This window comes from Octopus bimaculoides, chromosome Z, assembly GCF_046866305.1.
Source record: "Octopus bimaculoides isolate indiv1 chromosome Z, ASM4686630v1, whole genome shotgun sequence".
NCBI classification, from domain to species: domain Eukaryota; kingdom Metazoa; phylum Mollusca; class Cephalopoda; order Octopoda; family Octopodidae; genus Octopus; species Octopus bimaculoides.
Window position 1 is genome coordinate 21,286,574 of NC_142944.1, and position 19,647 is coordinate 21,306,220.

The 19,647-nt window shown below is 33.3% G+C and overlaps 1 protein-coding gene across 2 annotated transcripts in view; it reads right to left on the reverse strand.

Moving 5' to 3' along the window:
• Window positions 1–7,079: 7,079 nt before the first annotated feature.
• The window catches only part of LOC106875633 (protein jagged-1b), a 34,081-nt gene continuing 21,513 nt past the window's right edge, over window positions 7,080–19,647 (reverse strand). For both annotated transcript variants that reach the window (XM_089364966.1, XM_089364965.1), the window contains 8 exons: window positions 17,759–17,903; window positions 16,403–16,488; window positions 14,780–14,893; window positions 13,679–13,803; window positions 11,760–12,026; window positions 10,755–10,886; window positions 9,779–9,947; window positions 7,080–7,658 (listed from right to left, as the gene is read on the reverse strand). In XM_089364966.1, coding sequence (XP_089221092.1) covers window positions 7,207–7,658; window positions 9,779–9,947; window positions 10,755–10,886; window positions 11,760–12,026; window positions 13,679–13,803; window positions 14,780–14,893; window positions 16,403–16,488; window positions 17,759–17,903 — 1,490 coding nt within the window. In that variant the 3' untranslated portion in view covers window positions 7,080–7,206. The remainder of the gene's footprint in view (window positions 7,659–9,778; window positions 9,948–10,754; window positions 10,887–11,759; window positions 12,027–13,678; window positions 13,804–14,779; window positions 14,894–16,402; window positions 16,489–17,758; window positions 17,904–19,647) is intronic.

Sequence of the window (19,647 nt, forward strand, 5' to 3'; positions counted from 1 at the left end):
GTCAATGGTGATGTAAAACACATACTAACTGCAAGAAATAAATTTTTAAAAATCAGCAATTCACATAACCATCATGTGTGTGTAAGCACCACACTCCATAACAGTATTGCTATGCCTAAACAAAATCCTTATGTATGTATATATATATTTCTTTATTACCCACAGGGGGCTGAACAAGGAGGAGACAAACAAAGGGATTAAGTTGATTACATCGATCCCAGTGTGTAACTGGTACTTAATTTATTGACCCTGAAAGGATGAAAGGCAAAGTCGACCTCAGTGGAATTTGAACTCAGAACGTAATGGCAGACAAAATACTGCTATATATATGCTTGTGTGCATAATTTACCATTTAAGCTATTTAATTTTTTCTTTTCTTTCTTTCAAAAAGGTATGCTTTAAAAATAAATGCCATTCCATTAAAGAGCATATGTATTGTATGTTTAGTTGTGTGTATATATATATATATATATATATATATATATATATATATATAAATACATTCAGGTATACAATGTCTTACCCTGCTTGTTTTTAAGAGGTGACCAAAAGTGTTGGCAACAGGAAGAACATCTGGCCATAAAACACTGCTTCAGAAGACCTGGCCAATCCATGCCAGCATGGAAAAGCAAATAGTATATATATATATACACACACACGCAGATATGAATGCATGCACATATACTGCATTTAATATTTATCATTGTGGTTTGAATTTAATAATAATCTTCAGCTAAATTTAATTATTTGTCATATAAATCTCCCACCACCGTCATCTTATTTTGTAATTTGTTTTTGAATTTTCCTTACATTATATCAGTTCTTTCTATCATTGTTGCATTGGCAGAATCATCTGAGAGTCAGAAAAAGAAAAATGCTTTGCAACATTTCTTCAAGCTGTTTATGTTCTGAGTTCAAATCTTGCAGAGTACAACTTTACCTTTCATCTCTCAGGGCTCAAAAAAAAAAAAAGTACCAGTCAAGTACTGAGGTTGCTGGTATTGAGTAAACCCATCTCTACTACAAGTTGTTGGGCTTGTACCCTACATTAGAACCGATTATTATAATCACCATAGTAGCAGTTGTGGAGGTGTTATTCCCAAGTGAGTCTTCAAGCCTACAGGAACCCCCATCCCTATATTCTTACATCTGAATCTTTCTCACTCTCCCTTTTGTGGTTTCTAGTCTTATCCTTTTCTGTTACTGTGATTACTGCAGATTATGACATGACACAGCAACAAACAAACAACCCCCTCCACAAAAAAAAAAAACACCACAGAAACTAGGCTTGAACTCAAGAATCTTGCAAAGAAGCTGGTAGCACCTTGTCCACATGACCACTGAATTCATTTGGTGTTACTGTGGTAGTTAATTAAACAACAGAAGTAGTAGTTGTAGCAGTTATTGTCATTACTTGTAGTAACATTACTGTTGTCTTAGATTATAGTATGCAAACTTCATAACAGAAGAAAAGGGGAGGGAAAAACAAGAAGTTGTGATAGTCATACGTTTCCTCAAAAAGCATGATTCTCTGTTTCCAGCCAAAAGCTGAAACAGAAGTGCAGACAATCAGCGACTACTTTGCAGAATATGTCACTTATCATGTAATACATGAATGTGATAATACCACTTTGATATTGTTTCAGTGGAGGTAGCCACATAGGCATTTCTAATTGTATCTCTTTAATGTTGCAACTCAATTTTCATCCTGCTTGAGTTGACAAAATAAAATAACTTAAATTTACTGGTGTTGAATCAATCAATGTTGTTCCTTCTGTATAAAACATAATGCCTAACCTTTTTATGGCAATATATTACAGTTCTATATTTAAGAGATGAGGAATTATTTACATTATTTACATTTGACGGATATTTGTCCTCATCTTGTTTGTTGTTAACACAACGTTTCGGCTGATATAGACGAAGGCTGGAGGGTATATCAGCCGAAACGTTGTGTTAACAACAAACAAGATGAGGACAAATATCCGTCAAATGTAAATAAGGCAATATATTAAATAATGATTTTATCATTATAACAATATAGACTTCATTTTTCTTTTCTCTTATTAGACAACCATTATTTTCAAATAATAATAATAATTATCATTTTAAATTTGGGCACAAGACTAAAAATTTAGGAAGAAGTGGTAATGGTATTTAATTCATGCATTGGCATTTGAATTTAGAACATAAGGAGCTTAAACTAAATACCAAAAAGATATTTGTCTGATGTTTCAATGATTCTGACAATATGCCACCCTGTATAATAATAATCCTTTCTACTATAGGTGCAAGGCTTGAAATTTGTGGGGAGGGGACTAGTCAATTATATCAACCCCAGTGCTTCACCTGAAAGGATGAAAGGCAAAGTTGACCTCAGCAGAATTTGAACTCAAAATGTAAAGACAGATGAAATGCCACTAAGCATTTTGCTCAGCTTGCTACCTTAATAATAATAATGACCCTTTCTACTAAAGACACAAGGCTTGAAATTTTGTGAGAGGGGCTAAATTGATTAAATTGACTTCAGCACTCGACTGGTATTTATTTTTCTGACTCTGAAAACATGAAAGGCAAAGTTAACCTCAGTGTAGTTTGAACTCAGAATGTAAAGCCAGATGAATTGCTGCTCTGCATTTTGTCTATAGCATGCTAACAATCCTTCCAGCTTGCTGTTTTAATAATAATTCTTTTTAATTTTGGTATAAGGCCAGCAATTTTGAGAGGAGTGGGGAACAAATCTATGTCAACCTCAGTACTTGACTGGTACATTTTTGATCCATACTAAACAGGCAAAGTTGACCTCAGCAGAATTGGAACTCAGAATGTAGTGAATTGGAAGAAATACTCTTAAGCATTTCTTCCAATGCTCTAACAATTCTGCCAGGTTTGTCACTGCAATAATAATAATAATAATAATAATAATGATTTTAAATTTTAGGGAAGTGGGTTAGTCGACCCCAGTGACCAACTGGTAGTTATTTCATCAACCCCTAAAGGATGAAAGGTAAAGTCAGCCTTGGAATCAAGAATATAAAGATGGCTGTTGCTAAGCATTTTGTCAAGTGTGCTAATGATTCTGAATGCTTACCGCCTTAATGATAATAATAATAAAAATCCTTTCTACTATAGGCACAAGGCCTGAAATTTGGGAGAAGGGGGCTAGTCAAACACAGCAACCCCAGTCTGGTACAGGGCTAACAATTTTAAGGGTAGGCTAAATCAATGCTACCAACTCTAGTACTTGACTGGTATTTTATTCTGTCTATGTTGAAAGGATGAAAGGCAAAGTTGGCGAAATTGCCAAAGCATTGGTAAAAAGTGTCCTTTGGTGTTTAAGGACCTTTATTTACACTCCCAGTTTGAATTCTGTTAAAGTCAATAAAATAAAGTAACGGTCATGTACTAGGAGGCTCGATTCATCAACTGATCCCCACCACCCCTCAAATTTATGGCCTTGAGTCTAAATCAGAGGCAATTATTTTATTCATCTTTCTTTAGTCTTAGTCATTGGGCTGTGGCCATGCTGGGGCACCACCTTGAAGGGCTTAGCCAAACAAATCAATCTCGGTTCTTATGGATTTTAATTTTGATACAATATTCTATCGGACTCCTTTTGCTGAGCTAAGCTTCAGGGATGTAAACAAACCAGCACCAGTTATCAACCAGTAGGAATACAAACACAAAGAGAGAGATATATATATATAAGGACATAATGGGCTTCTTTTAGCTTCTGTCTATCAAACCTACTTACATAGGTTTTGGCTGGCCTGGGGCTATAGTAGAATACACTTGCCTAAGTGCAATGCAATGGAACTGAACTCCAAACCTCATGGTTGCAAAAGTGAGCTTCTTAAACATTTCATCCTAATAACAATAATAATAATAGCATATTATTATTGTTATTAAGATGAAATGATAAAAACAAGAAGACAACCAAACAAAATGATTTTGCATAAGTTATCAGCTTATATTTTTTTGGTTTCACATTCTGCTGGTGGTGAATTTTGGCTTTTTATCTTTCCATGTTTTAATAAGAAGCTTCTTATGAATGTATGTATGAGTGTGTGTGTGCACATGTGCATTTGTGTGTCTATATTTATTCGTATGTTTATGTTGTGTGTGCATTCACATAATTTGTGTTTGTTTACATTTGCATTTCTCACAAAATTTCCAATTTATAAACAGTGATGTTGTTGTCATTTCTCCCCTCTCAACACATCATCTTCTGGCTTTGCACATTCAAAAGACATGTGAAATAAGATGCCTTAGTTGGAAATCGAGTAAGGGATAGTAACAGGAACAAGAAGGGCATCTGACTGTAAAAAGTAATGTCCCAATGATATAATCATTTAATCCATGCTAGTATGTGGGGTGGTGGGTGGTTTGGGGGGTTAAACGAACATAAAAATGAACAAGTGAATAATTAGATATGTGTGTGTGTGTGTGATTATCCATGTTCCCTGTGCTTCTATTAAGATATGTTATTAAAATACAGATGGTAATATCGTTACATAAGTTACTAAGTTTCAAATTTTAGTACACAAGGCCAGCAATTTTAGGCAAGTGGATAACTCGATTACATCTATTACACAGACACCCCCCATCCAGACTCAGCCGATACTCTACAGTTTTATCGACTCTAAAAGGATGAACAACGAAACTGACCTCAGTGGAATTTGGATTTAGAATATGAAGGGTTGGAAGATATGGCAATAAGCATTTTGTCTGACACAGAAACAACTCCGATGGCTTACCGCTTTTTACGTAACACATTAGTGAAAGAGACTTAAATATGATATCATAATTGATATCAATAATTAACTTGAATGTTTCTGTACTTTTGAAAAAAAAAAACTTTGTATACTGTATTGTCTGTGCCAAATAAATAAGTTACTTATTAAAATAAGTGACTTATATTAATCGTTTCTGTCATTAGGGATGTTTCATAATTTTTCAAAGTTAACTATTGATTTTATGATTAAAAAAAAAAAACTTACGCTATCAGTGTAAGGTAATAACAACAACAACACTGGCCAAAGCAATAATTATAATGGCAATAAAATTAATAATAATAATGATAATAATAATAATAATAATAATAATAATAATAATATGACAATAATGGTAATATTAATAACAACATTAGTTACAATAACAATATTACTAAATTAATAATAATAATAATGATAAAATAAAAAAAGTAATATTATCAATAAATTTATATAATAATAATAATAATAGTAATAGTAATAATAATAATATTTTCTAATGATGATGATTATGATGACGAGGACAACAACAATGATGATAATTAAGGTGATATGGGGAAGCAGGCTACTGACTGCAGTAACGATGGTGATGACAACAGTAATTATAATATTGACAACGATGGTGTAGATGATGATGATGATGATGATGATAATGGTTAATGAATATAATGACAACAAATACAAAAAACAACAACAATGATACTGATAATGATGTTGATGACGGTGACGATGATGCTAATAATGACTGTGATGACATTGCTGAGGATGATGGTGTCGGATGATGATGACAATGATGGTGATGATGATGACAGTGCTAACAATTGTTATATTTAATTACTTGTTTGTCTTTTTATATACCTCTATTTTTTTTTTTTTTAATTTTTTTTTTTTAGAATTTTTTTCCTCCTTAGAAAAAAAAAAAAAAATGTCTGAGCATCGCTGTCTGCCTGTTTGGTTCCTGTAGACAGACCAGAGCAGCAACGGAAAAAAAAAAAAAAATAATAATAATAATAAAACAAAAGTGTCGGGAGACTGTTTAAGCTGCCATTTTTTCCGTTTTAAAGGAAGCAGCATTTTGGTAATGAGAGACAAAAAACAAACAAACAAACATGACATGATTCTCTCTTCGTTGTCCTTCTTTTTCATACTCTTCTTTATACTCTTTCTTCTTTTTTTTTGTTTTTTTTTATTTCATTTTCTACCACCTCTACCCCCAAACTTTATTTTCAACAATAACAAAATATTTGCAGCCAATCGGCATCAACTTTGGTAGCAAACTTTATAAAGTTTTTAATACATGTTAGAGCGTGTGTGTGTGTGAGCATATACTTGTGTATGTATATACATATACACATGTGTGTTTGTGTGTATGTGCATATCATACATATAGATTATCTATATAAAATATACCCTATATGTGTGCAGGCATATATATAAATATATTTGTATATATGTGTGCAAATATATAATCTATATATATATATATATATATATATATATATATATATATATATGTATATATCTATATGTATATATACATGTATATATATCTATATGTATATATACATGTATATATATCTATATATATATATACATGCATACATATATATGTATGCATATATATGTGTGTGTGTATGCATATATATGTATGCATGTATGTGTGCGTGTGTGTATATATATGTGCGTGTATATATATATATATATATATGCATGTATATATATATATATGTATGTATATATATATACATCTATATTTATTATTACATAGTATATGCAGGTATGTGTATGTATACATACATTATATATATATATATATATATATATATATATATATATATATATATATATATATATATATATATATATGTACACACAGAGACACATGCACTTGTCAATTTATTGCTGTATTTGCATCAAGAGAAATTAGCAAAATAATTCAAAATACATGTGTTTAGAATGTATCTATTTTTCTTGATATAAATATTTATCTAATTATAGAAGTAAGATGTATGTGTATGTATGTATATGTATGTTGTGTGTGAATGTATTAGCTTCTATATGTTTGTTTGTTGCATTTTGTCTGTGTGTGTGTGTACAAATATGCATACATGCATATTTATATAAATCATGTATCTATGCATATATGTATGCACATACAGCTTTTTCTATATACATATATTTGGTATCCAGTTGAAAAGTAGATATGTATGTATGTTATTATAAAGTATATAACTAGAAGAGGTGGAAGTATATCTTAGGAACAGTTTTTGATTATATAAACACAAATATTTAAAAATGTTTCAATGTTCCTTTATATTGATCAGATTATTATTATTAATATTAATATTATTATTATTATTATCATTATTATTATTATTATCATCATTATTATTATTATTATTTATGTGGCATATTCTTTTGTCAACCGTTATGTTTACATAATTATCTCCCTTTCAGCCGCAGCTGCTGCGGCTAATGTTCGTGATATTTCAATATTTATGTCTTTTTTCTTTGTCATTTTTCTCAATGGGGTTTTCTGTTTCAGCTTTTCGTATGAATCTGCCCTCGTAGGTAAAAGTCTTTTAGGAGCTGAAACCTTTTCATATTTTTCAATACCAATCTCGTTAAACTCTGTTGTTAGGAAATTTGACGTTCCTCCTCCTCCTCCACCTCCTTTGTCGATGTCAAACAAAGATTTCCTTTGGAAGTGAGTTAAGGCTTCTTCATTTTCATTGTTTGTTTTTTGATGAATTGCACGTTCCATTCTTCTTGCTCTTTTGCTGGTCCAGCGTCGTCGATACCAAAATATCAGAAGTATAATACTAATCAAACCCAGAAGACCAACAACTGCGCAAAGAATTGGAATCACAGGTGTATAGTTGTTACCTAAAAAAAAATACAATTGAAACATAAAAATATCTTTGCCAATATGTATTTTTTTTTTTTTTAAATTTTAATATTGTACACTGAAGATGATGATGATAAAGAATTGGGAAATTTGATGTGATTTTTTGCAAAACCAGTCAAAAAAAGCCATAGGTGATTGTTTACAATTTAGTCACAAGGCCAGGAATTTTTGGGTGGAGATAGAAAATAGAAAAAAAAAAGGAAAAAGGACATTGGTGGGGCATGAACTCGCAATGTAAAGAACTGGAAGTTATTAAATTACAAAGGATTTTGACTGAAACAAGAATGAATTTTGGCAACTTGTCTTAAATGGAGCTACGAATAACCCTTTCTACTTACTATACACACAAGAGTTTGAAATTATTATTTTTTTTTGGAGGGGAGCTATCCATTACATCACCCCCCCCCCCTTATTCATCCCCCCACACCCAGTGTTTGACTGGTATTTATTTCATCAACCCCAAAAGGATGAAAGGCCAAGTCAACCTCAGTGGAATTTGAACTCAGAATATCAAAATGGATGCAATACCACTAGGCATTTTGTCTGGCATGGTTATGATTTTTGCAAGCTTGCTTTAATGTACCTATAAATAATAGCCAGAAATTGAACCTATTACCCTATGATCTTAAGCTCAATGTAATTTTGTAAGCCGTGCTCCTTCACATTACCATAATTAATCTATGTATATGTGGATACAATTCCATAGAAATAGAATTTGGTGCTATGTAAAAAATATCTGTGGTGATGCTACATAAAATGCACCCCTTGCTGGCACCATGTGAAAAGCACCCCTTCCCAGCGCCAGATAAGAAGCACTGGTACCATATAAAAAGCACCCAGTACACTTTGTGAAGTGGTTGGATTTAGAAAGGGTATCAATCTGTAGAAACCATGTCAAAACAGGCAAGTGGAGCCTGGTGCCAGCTCCTTTTTCCGGCTGGCTAGCCCCTATCAAACTGTCCAGCCCATGCCAGCATGGAAAACAGACATTAAATGATGATGGTGATTACCTTAAAAGTTCATTTAAAGAGCAGAACCTAACTATTACTGCTAACTCTCTCTTTCCTTTAGCTATTTGATACACTTTATTTATAACACAACAATTATAAGGTTTAATCCTTTTGATACCAATCCATCGAAGACCAACCCTAGTTTTATAATACAAACTTCATGTTTTAGAGTGATCTAAAACAGTGCTACTCAAAGTGTTGGTCCACGGACCGGTGCCAGTCCGTGAGCTATCAGCTGCCGGTATGTGGCGAGTTTTCAGAAAAGCAACATTATAATAAAATGCTTATGTAATATTGTATTATTTGTTTACAAAATGAATCTAAGATAAAAAAAAATTGTCAACTTTTATTATATTTATTATATATATTGTTTCTGGTATAAATTAATATTACTGAGAAAGATTACCCGTCGTTGGCACATGGGGTGGGTGGGGACTGTTGGTACGCCACATCAGATAGTTTGAGAAGCACTGATCTAAAACCAGAAAGGAGTTATGGATAGTGTTTGATCAAGGTACATAACTCACTCCATCTAATTTACCAAGTCCCATTACTCCTACTTTACATTTGCTCTTTAGCAATCAGATTACTCTCAAATTAGATGCTTATTTATTACCCTGTCCACGTAGGCGTTCGTCTTTGTGTGTTTGCAAAATTACTGGAAAATAGCTGAACGGATTTTCACCAAATTTAGCAGAAATACTCATTGGGTGAGTGGCTCGAACTCATTATTATGGTTTGATTATCTTCGAACAAGATGTCTTTTTTTCTTTGTTACATATGCATAAACAATAAGCAGGGGGAAATAACTGTTGATGCAATTTTGTTGAAATATGAATTCGTCTGAGAACATATTTTATCCTTATGAACGCGCATTGTTTTGAATTAATCATGCATTACTTGTTTTTACATTGAGATTTTGATGATGTGCCTGCTTATTTTTAGTATGACATTGCAGGGTAGGCGTGAGAAGCTGAAAAATGGCCAGATATGGCCGGTTTTTAAAGTACTAGAATAGCAGGCTTCAAGAAACTCAAAATATCCACTCACATAAGAACAAACAAAGGTGAAAATTCCTTTGAAATTACCTGAAGGTTTTTTGGGGATGACATTAGTTTCTACCTGGACATCGATGACAGCTTTTAAGGCACTGCTATTGACAAGTTTTTGACTGACAGCATTAGCCGTTTCTTCAACAAGATCTTTTAAGGTAGAAATCAGGATTCCTGAATTATCATTGTGCTTTATATCCATTGACTGAAACGTTAAAGAAAAGAGAATGCAATTAATATTATGCAGACAATAATATATTTCATAGTGTGCACTCTCTAACTCTCTGATATTTTGATATATGGGGTGGGCCAAAAGTCATGAGCTAATAAGTTCAATATGTTCTGGAATTATCAAAGACAAGGTTCAATTTTTCTAAAAATTGAATAAAATAATGATGAATACACATGTAATTGTACATGATGAACAAAATGAATGATAACAATAAATGTAATATAGAATGTCACATGTTTTGGTGCATGACTTTTGGCACACACAAACACAGACACAGATTCAAACACGCATGCAAACAATTGTAATTACCAAGCATAGAATTGCCAAAGTTGTCAGAGTGCAGCACAAAGTGTCATGTTGTGATAATTCCAGTCCCTTATATTTTGAGTTCACCTGCACAACAATGCTAGCTCTAAACTGTTTCGTTTCCACTTGGGCAAAATCAGTTTATAACAACTAGTTTTCCATTACGAAAAAGAAAAAAAAAAGAATAAAATAAAACAAAAACAAAAAATCTTGCTCAGGCCAGCAAATCCTTGTGAGTGGAATTGATAGATGAAAACTGTAAGAAGCTCATTGTATGTGTGTGTGTCACCGTTGCTTGACAACCAATGTTGATGTGTTCACATACCCATAACTAAGTGGTTCAGTAAAAGAGACTGATAGAATAAGTACCAGGAAGTTTAGTCGTTTGACTAAAAATTCTTCAAGGCAGTGCCCCAGCATGGCCACAGTCTACTAACTGAAACAAATAAAAGAAAGGAACAAAAGTTAACTTACCAGTGTAATTTCAATGGAGTCAGCTCTTCGAAGTTGGATAGCACATAGAATAATAATGGTTTCTTTCTTGGCGTAAGCTTGCACTTTGGGGAAGGCTCGAAGAGAATTGCAGATATTGCCAACAGATACGCCCTGTAAAATAAAAGAATCAATTGTAATATTCTGGTGTACAGACTGACAATTACTAAAATCAGATTCAACATGAGAATTTTAAAATTTCTAGGTAAAGTTTCATATTTTCCTTTGGTGCCTCTTATTACTTAGTTTTCAGGAATTTGGTCACCATGATCGTCAAAGAACTTGTCAGCTATTGCAAAAGTCTGTTGAAAGCTGATGTATTTAAATTCCTGAAAACTAGCTTGAAACCAACAACAATGATGGAGTCTCCTGTCAAAGTGTTCATATTTTGCCTAACAACTGGCACAAATGATTTGTTTTATAGTGCTGTATATTAATTAGCTCACTGTCTCCATTAAATAAACATTGCCCAAACAAGTACATGGTGGACCACATGTCAGGTGCCAAAATGATTGTAAAGCAACAACATGAGACAAAGTGTTTTGTCCAAGAACACAACATAACACCTGGTCTAGGAATTGATACCATAATCTCACAATTGTGAATGCTACACCCTAACCACTAGGTCATGAACTCTTATAATAATAATAATAATAATCCTTTCTACTAAAGGCATAAAACCTGAAATTTCGTGGGAGGAGACTAGTCAATTATACCAACCCCAGTGTATCACAATAATAATAATAATAATAATAATAATAATTTGTAACATGCAACAGAAAGAGTATTAGTTTAAAATAGCAATACGTGTATCATACATAAAGCAGATATATTAGTGAAATCTTAATTTACTGCAGTGTTCATCCTGAGATAGCATCTGTTATGATATCAGAAACATCAGCAACAGATGAAAATCTTCCAGAAGTGGCAGCAGTGTCATTGAGAAATATGTATTTTTACCAAGAGAAGAATTTAATTCCAACTTACTTTTGGCATCCGAGATTTGTCAAAGAGAAGGTTGATTTTTGCACAGTTATTGCTGATTTTTGCTTCATTTGGTATACAGTTGGTTTGTATATCTCTAGGAGCAGAATCTTCAATCTTTGATATATGTTTACAGTGACCCCAAGGCAAGCAGGGTGGTGTAAAGCATGTCTGTGTTGTTTTTACAACACACGTTTCATCATGTGCACATATATCGACTGGCTCAGAAACATTCGGATGGCTCAAGCAGTTTTTGGGTCCGCACCAAACCTTCAAATGTAGAAATATTCCAATGATAATATTCATAAACAAACCAAAACAAAAAAAAGAAAAGAAAAAATATTATGGACTGGATGATTCTAGAAATATTTTAATAATAATTAATGCCACAATAATAGTTAAATTATAATTAATATGAATTATATCCTCATCACTGTTTTAATGTTCCCTCTTCCATGCCTGCAAGGGTTGGATGAAATTTGTTGAGATTTTCCACAACTGGATACTCTTCCTGTCACCAACCTTCACTTGTTTCCTATTGCTGGACATGACCTTGCAGAAGACAGGAAATGAATGACACTGCTCGCATGATGGTAATGCTTGCAATGTCCTCACAAGGAGATGATAACACACACAGATATATATATATATTGTGTTCTTGAGCAAGACACTTTATTTCACATTGCTCCAGTTCACTCAGCTGTAGAAATGAGTTGCAATATCACTGGTGCCAAGCTGTATCAGCCTTTGCCTTTCTCTTGGATAACACTGGTGGCATAGAGAGGGGAGGCCGGTATGCAGGGGCGACTGCTGGTCTTCCATAAACAAACTTTGTGCCGTAGCGGGGAACTTTCTAGGTGCAATCCCATGGTCATTCATGACTGAAGGGGAACTTTTATATATATATATATATATATATATATATATACATCATCATTTAATATCTGTTGACCATACTGGCAAGCTGTGCCAGGCTCCAGTTTGATTTGGCATGGTTTTCTACAGCTGGATGCTCTTCCTAATGCCAATCACTCCGAGAATGTAATGCATGCTTCTACCCACCACTGACACAGGTACTATTTGCGTGACACCAATATCTGCCATGACTGTGATTTTGCTCAGCTTGATGGGTCATCTCAAGCATAACATAATGCCTAAGGCTTTGGTCATTGCCTCCATGAGGCCCAACACTCAAAAGGAACTTGGCCAGTTTGCCTCCATGAGGTTCAATGCTTGAAAGAAACTCAGACACCTCACCTCCGTGTGTGACAAGTTTGTTTCAGGTTCCATGTATCATATCCATTCACAAGGCTTTGTTCAGTCTGGGGCTATCATAGCGGGTACTTGCCCATGGTGCCAAATGGTGAAACTGAAACCATGTGGCTGGGAAGCAAAGATCTTACCACACAACCACACCCAATAATTTTATGTTAATTATAATTACCTCTATACTAATATAAATACAAACTGTAATTTATTTTATAATAATATATTAAGTATATCAAGCAACAAATAAATTTTGGAAAATTTTGAGTGGAAAATTTGGCAAGAACAACACTAGAACTAAAACTTCTGTAATTGAGTTCCTGTCAATAGTTAAAGTCGCAAGTTACTGAAAAGCTTTAATTATTGCCGAATATTGTTTCAGGTATAAATTGATATTATTAAGAAATATTACTGGTCCCAGGCACATTAGAGAAAAAGAACTACCAGTACGCCACATCAGATAGCTTGAGAAGCACTGGTTTAGAGTACTCTATGAGCAAGGGAAAAAGATAGGATGGTCAAGGCTGGAATGTCTTTTACTAAAGATCAGGATTGACTTGTGGGTGCTAAACAACAACAACAACAACAGCAGCAGCAGCAGTAGTAGATCTAATATGTAACAACAACCTACTGGGTTTACAGGATAAATTCCTTACCTTTGTACAATGAACGCGACCATCGTTGCAATGACAAGAATTGCACTCATGTTGCCATGAGCTTTTGTCAGAGTAGACATGTTGTTTGAAAATACAGGAATTAGGAGAAGGCAAATGTCCAATAACTGAAAATATAACAAAAAAAAAGAAAAGAAAAAAATGAAAGAGTTACCAAATGTTTTATTGGAATTAAGACAGGCTCTTGTAACCAAAAAGATATGGTAATCCTTGGATCCATCAGAACCTGTTTAACCCTTTAACATTCAGATTACTCTGTCCAATGTAATGCCTATTTATTCCCATTGATATGAATTAGTCATGCATTACCTTGTAGTTTTGAAATGCCACTGATGTAATTGTTTATTTGTAGGGTAAGTGTGAGAGGCCAGATCTGGCCAATTTGGAAATAAAACAGGTAGAATATTTTGGCAGTTTGAATGCTAAAGGGTTAAACCATCCAGCCCTTGCCAGCATGGAACATAGATGCTTAATAATGACAATGATGATGGTGGTGATTTTGGTATGTTTATATATGGAGTTTTGCAGTCATTAATTTCAAAGTAGTAATTAAGAATAGAATGTCAAAGATGGAATTGTCATGAACCCGTTTGTTACCATATTTCTATTGAAATACATTGTCTTTGTGTCAATTACTTTTGAAAATAATGGAGAATTTAGTAAAATAGCTTTATCATTATTAAGCAAGTGTTTGGAACATAAATTAAAATGAAACTCCAGTAGAAGGATTTAATTTAGATCATTGAACTAGACATGGTCTCAGACAATTTAGTATCAAGATGAAAGAGCTGGAAGCTAGATCAATATGATCTAGGATATTTCTGTTGAAATATACTGCAGTTTTTTAAAAATTAATTTTGACAATAACGAAGAATTTAGTAAAATAGCTTTATCATTATTAAGCAAGTATTTAAAAGAACATTATGTGGTTGGTGTGAGAGGCTGAATCTGGTCAGTTGGAACACAAAACAGGTAGAATATTTTTGGCCAGATATGGTCAGTTTAAATGCCAAAGGATTGATTTAGATACAACAGAAATTTAACTTTGATTAATTAACAAGTTTATATAAATACATGACTAACCATTTTCACATTGATTTCCAGTTCTTCCGGGAGGACAAATACATTTATAGCTACCAATTTCATCAATGCAAGTACTGCCAAAAGCACATGGATTTGAAGTACATTCTTGTAAATCTGCAATTTCAAAAATATGAGTTATTATGTTACTCTAAAATGTCTAATAGCTTTCATAACATATATAAGAATAGTGTGGTGTGTGTGTATGGTGGTGGTGGTGGTGGTGGTGGTGTGTGTGTGTGTGTGTGTGTGTGTGTGTGTGCCAGTGTGCACTCATGCAAATGTGAGTCAATAGGATATGTAGTCATGGTTGACTTGGCTGACAGATGGCCAAAAATACTGTGGTAAAAGTAAGAGTAGTCACCAGCAGCAGCAGCATGTAGGTGGTGGTGGTGGGGAGGGGAGGGCAGATCAAGTCAGAAGTCAGAACTAGGAACAATTTGATCAAGAGGAGACAACTAACAGTACAAATGACGTAAAGTAGATTAGTGTCAAGGACAGACAGGTGGAATAAGTAAGACGCTCTTACTTCATCTGACAAGAGATTTCCCACAGATAGATATACAGGTACGCACACACACACACACACACAAATTTCCTTCAACTCTCTTCAAGTGCATAAAAGCTGAAATTGATGTGTAACAAACAGAGATTAGTTAGTGATGCAAAGAGGACACTCACACCCACACACGTTTATGTGTGCATATTTGTTTGTGTGTGCATGTATGTGTATTATATATCAGAATTCTGCTTAGCGCTATAGCAATGCCAAAAACCAACTGTGAGAACTCATTATACTTATGCTTAATGATTAATTATGTAACTCTTGTTCTTTTGTCATTACTGATAGACAAAACATATATATATTGTAATGAAAGGGGAGGAGAAGAATTTCAATTACCCTCCACATGGTGAGTTGTAATACAAAAAATATATATATATAAAATAAAAGAAGGAAAATGCACACAGTTCACATAGTTTTAATATATTTTATAAGTGAAAGAGTATTGTGTTTGTCAACAGGTTTCGCTTTCGCTCATCAATATATTGTCAATGTATCATATACCCAAAATCACTTTAATAACCTTTTTGTTACCAAATTTCTATTGAAATACATTATCTTTCTTTCAATTAATTTTGAAAATGATGAAGAATTTTATAAAATAACTTTGTCAGTCATTATTGAGCTGGTGTTTGAAATATAAAATTAACATGAAGTTTTGATGGAAGGATTTGATTTAGATCACTTTAACCCTTTTGTTACCATATTTCAGTTGACATAACCTGCCTCTCTCTCTCATCTGAATTTGAAAATAATGTAGAGTAGAGTAGAGTAAGATAAGTTTGTTATTATTAAGCTGGTGTTTAGAACATAAATCATCATGAAATTTTTATGGGAAGTTTTAATTTAGATCACTTAAAACAAAATCTGTACCATAGAACCAAAGGCGCTCTCTGGCAAGACGGAACCAAAAGGGTTTCAACACGTAAATATAAACATAAATATATAGACAGACATACACACAGGTACACATTGATTAAGTGATATGAATCATTGTGAAGTTTTAGAGACTAATACAGAACATATGCAAGATGAAATGACAGCTGATAGAATAAAAAACTTACTTATTCTGCAGTTTGGTCCAGCAAAGCCTTTGCTACATTCACACAAGTACCAATTTACACCATCAATACACTGAGCACCATTGTAACTGAAATGGAAAAACAACAACAATAATAATAATTAAACCTTGGGAGAGGCATTATGCCAGTAATAAACACACGCACTGGTTCAGTCCTTTATTAATTTATATAGTTTTTTGTTAAATTATTTCATTGCACTCTTGCAATCTCTTCAGTAACTTGTCTCTCCACTTCCATTTATTTTGAATGCACACAAAATATAATAATAATCCTTTCTACTAAAGGCACAAGGCCTGAAATTTGCAGGGAGGGGACTAGTTGATTACATTGACCCCAGTATTTCACTAGTACTTAATTTATCAACCCTGAAAAGATGAAAAGCAAAGGTGACCTTGGCGGAATTTGAACTCAGAATATAAAGATGGATGAAATGCTGCTAAGGATTTTACCTGGTGTGCTAACGATTCTGCCAGCTCATCACCTTAGTAGTGGTAATAATTTAGCAGAAGGCCGGTAATTTTAGTTTAGAGGATAAGTCAATTATATCAACCCCAGTAAGTAACTGGTACTTATTTCACTGACCCTGAAAGGATGAAAGGCAAAGTGAACCTCAGTGGAATTTGAATAATAATAATAATAATTTGTAAGATTTGGTGGGACTTTCTTATTCAAACAGACAAGAAACTAGAAAAATAATAGATCAGGCACAATAATAGACAAGGTACAGCAAAGTTGCTTGTTAATTGATCTATCATGTCTGTTTGATTCCAGGAATATAGAGAAAGACACAAAAAACAAAAAAAAAAAAACCCTTAGAATTTGAAATTGCAAGAATTCAGAGTATGGAAACTGTAAAGGTTGTGCTTATAATAATTGGTGCATTGGGAATTGTAAGCAAAGGTATAAAGAAATGGTTGAAGGAGACTGGAATAGAATGTCCTGTAAAGTTTCTGCAGAATGTTTGCCTCTTAGGAAGAAAGATTATCAGGAGAGATCTAAGCACTTAAAAAGATCATTGAAATAAGATCATTACTACCTGTAACCTTAAGGTTACAGGTAGTAACCCACTACCCACATAGATTCTACCAGGAATAAGACTGAACCTTAGTCAAATCAAATAATAATAATAATAATAATAATAATAATAATAATAATGATAATAATAATAATAATAATAATAATAATGATAATAATAATAATAATGATAATAATAATACTAATAATAGTTACACATTAAAAATGCTAGATCAACTCTGCTTAATTAGTTTATTATAGATATATGTAATTTAATAAGGAACAAAATATCTAATTGAGTAGATAATGATAGGGCATAGTTACCAAGGAAACGGGTAGCAATCATTAATGTTCTTCTCACAGACATTGCCTTCAAATCCTTCCTTACAAAAACAGGTGAAGCTGTCGCCAGAATTGACACAGGTTCCTCCTTTCTGACAAGGGTTTGAATTACAGCTCTGCCAAGAAGCTTTGAAAGAAAATTTTTAATAATTTTTAACAAAAACAAAAAAATAAAAATTCAATATTGTTAAACATTTTGTGTCTATATTCTTAACAAATATGCATAGCTCATTTACTTCAAAAGATTTTTTAAATAATCAAGAATTTGGAAGGGATTTAGTAATTTAAGACAGTTTCTAAAAAGTTTTCCTTAATTGTTGTAGTAACTAGTATCTCATTAGTATTAATTACAACCTACATTGTTGTTGTTTGTTCCTTCTTGAGCCATACCTGGCTCATAAGGGCTGGTTTCCCAGTTTTGTTGCCATATAGGTTCCCCATCTGGATGGGATGCTAGTCCATCACAGGTGAGCTGCTAGATGCAGGAGGAAAGAGTAAGAGAAAGTTATGGCAAAAGAGTCAGCAGAAGCTCACCATTACCTTCTGCCAGAGCCACGTGGAGCTTGGGTGTTTCACTCATAAACACACACATCACCCAGTCTGAGATTCGAACCCATGATCCCTCGACCATAAGTCCACTGCTCTAACCATGAGGCCATGTGCCTCCACACATCCTACATGGGAGTAATTAACTCTTTTGTTATCATATTTCTGTTGAAATACACTGTCTTTGTTTCAATCACTGATGAACACACTGTATATTCACAACAGTGAAGGGTCTTGCAATAGGAAGGGCATCTGGCTGTAATGCCCCAACAAATGCTAGTATGGTAAAATGGACACAAAAAAAACAAGAATAAATTTTTATATTAACTAATACCTAATCTATAAATAATGCACAAGATTAATGTTTGTATTTTAACATTAATCTTTCCTTATGTAATTTATCATTTTCAACATCATAGTGGCTAGAAACAAGGAAAATATTACAAACAAGTTAAAAATACATATACACATATACATACATATATACATATTCTCATCAATATTTAGCAAAAGTAACAGAAAGACTCAAGATCTGAGCGTTTCATGCATTGGCATTTATCAAATGCACGAAACTCACAAACTTTGAATCACTCTGCTGCTTCTGCTAAAAATATTAATAAAAAATGTACATATACTCATATTTTGAGTTCTATTTTTCCTGTTTGCATCATCATTCCTCTCTCATATATGTTAATAATAACAATAGCCCTTGGGTGGAATTTACAAACATTTAATGCATCGCTACATGCATTTCCACAAATTCCATGACTATTAAGATCATTACTGAAGAAATGAACCAATGGTGATAATCAACCTGATGCCCACGGATACTACGGACTACACTGTAATTATCCCAGGAATACAGACTACAATCTTAAGAGACATGTAATTTGTGGAAATATATGTAGCGATGCAATAAATGTTTACAAATTTCATCCAAGGATTTTTGATACTATTATTACATGTATCCCACGTTACATCTGTACAACTTGATGCAACCTTGAAAAACTAGTTCACTAGGTAGCATCATTTGACTGTGGTTGGCATAATGGAATAGGAGCTTTATTTCCATGTTCAAAATGTTTCCTGTAAACAAATTTAAAAGATGTATATAGGAGTGACTGTGTGGTAAGTAGCTTGCTTACAAGCCACATGGTTCCAGGTTCAGTCCCACTGTGTAGCACCTTGGGCAAGTGTCTTCTACTATAGCCTCATGCTGACCAAAGTCTTGTGAGTAGATTTGGTAGACGGAAACTGAAAGAAGCCTGTCGTATATATGTATGTGCATATATATATATATTTATTTTATTATATGTATTTATTTT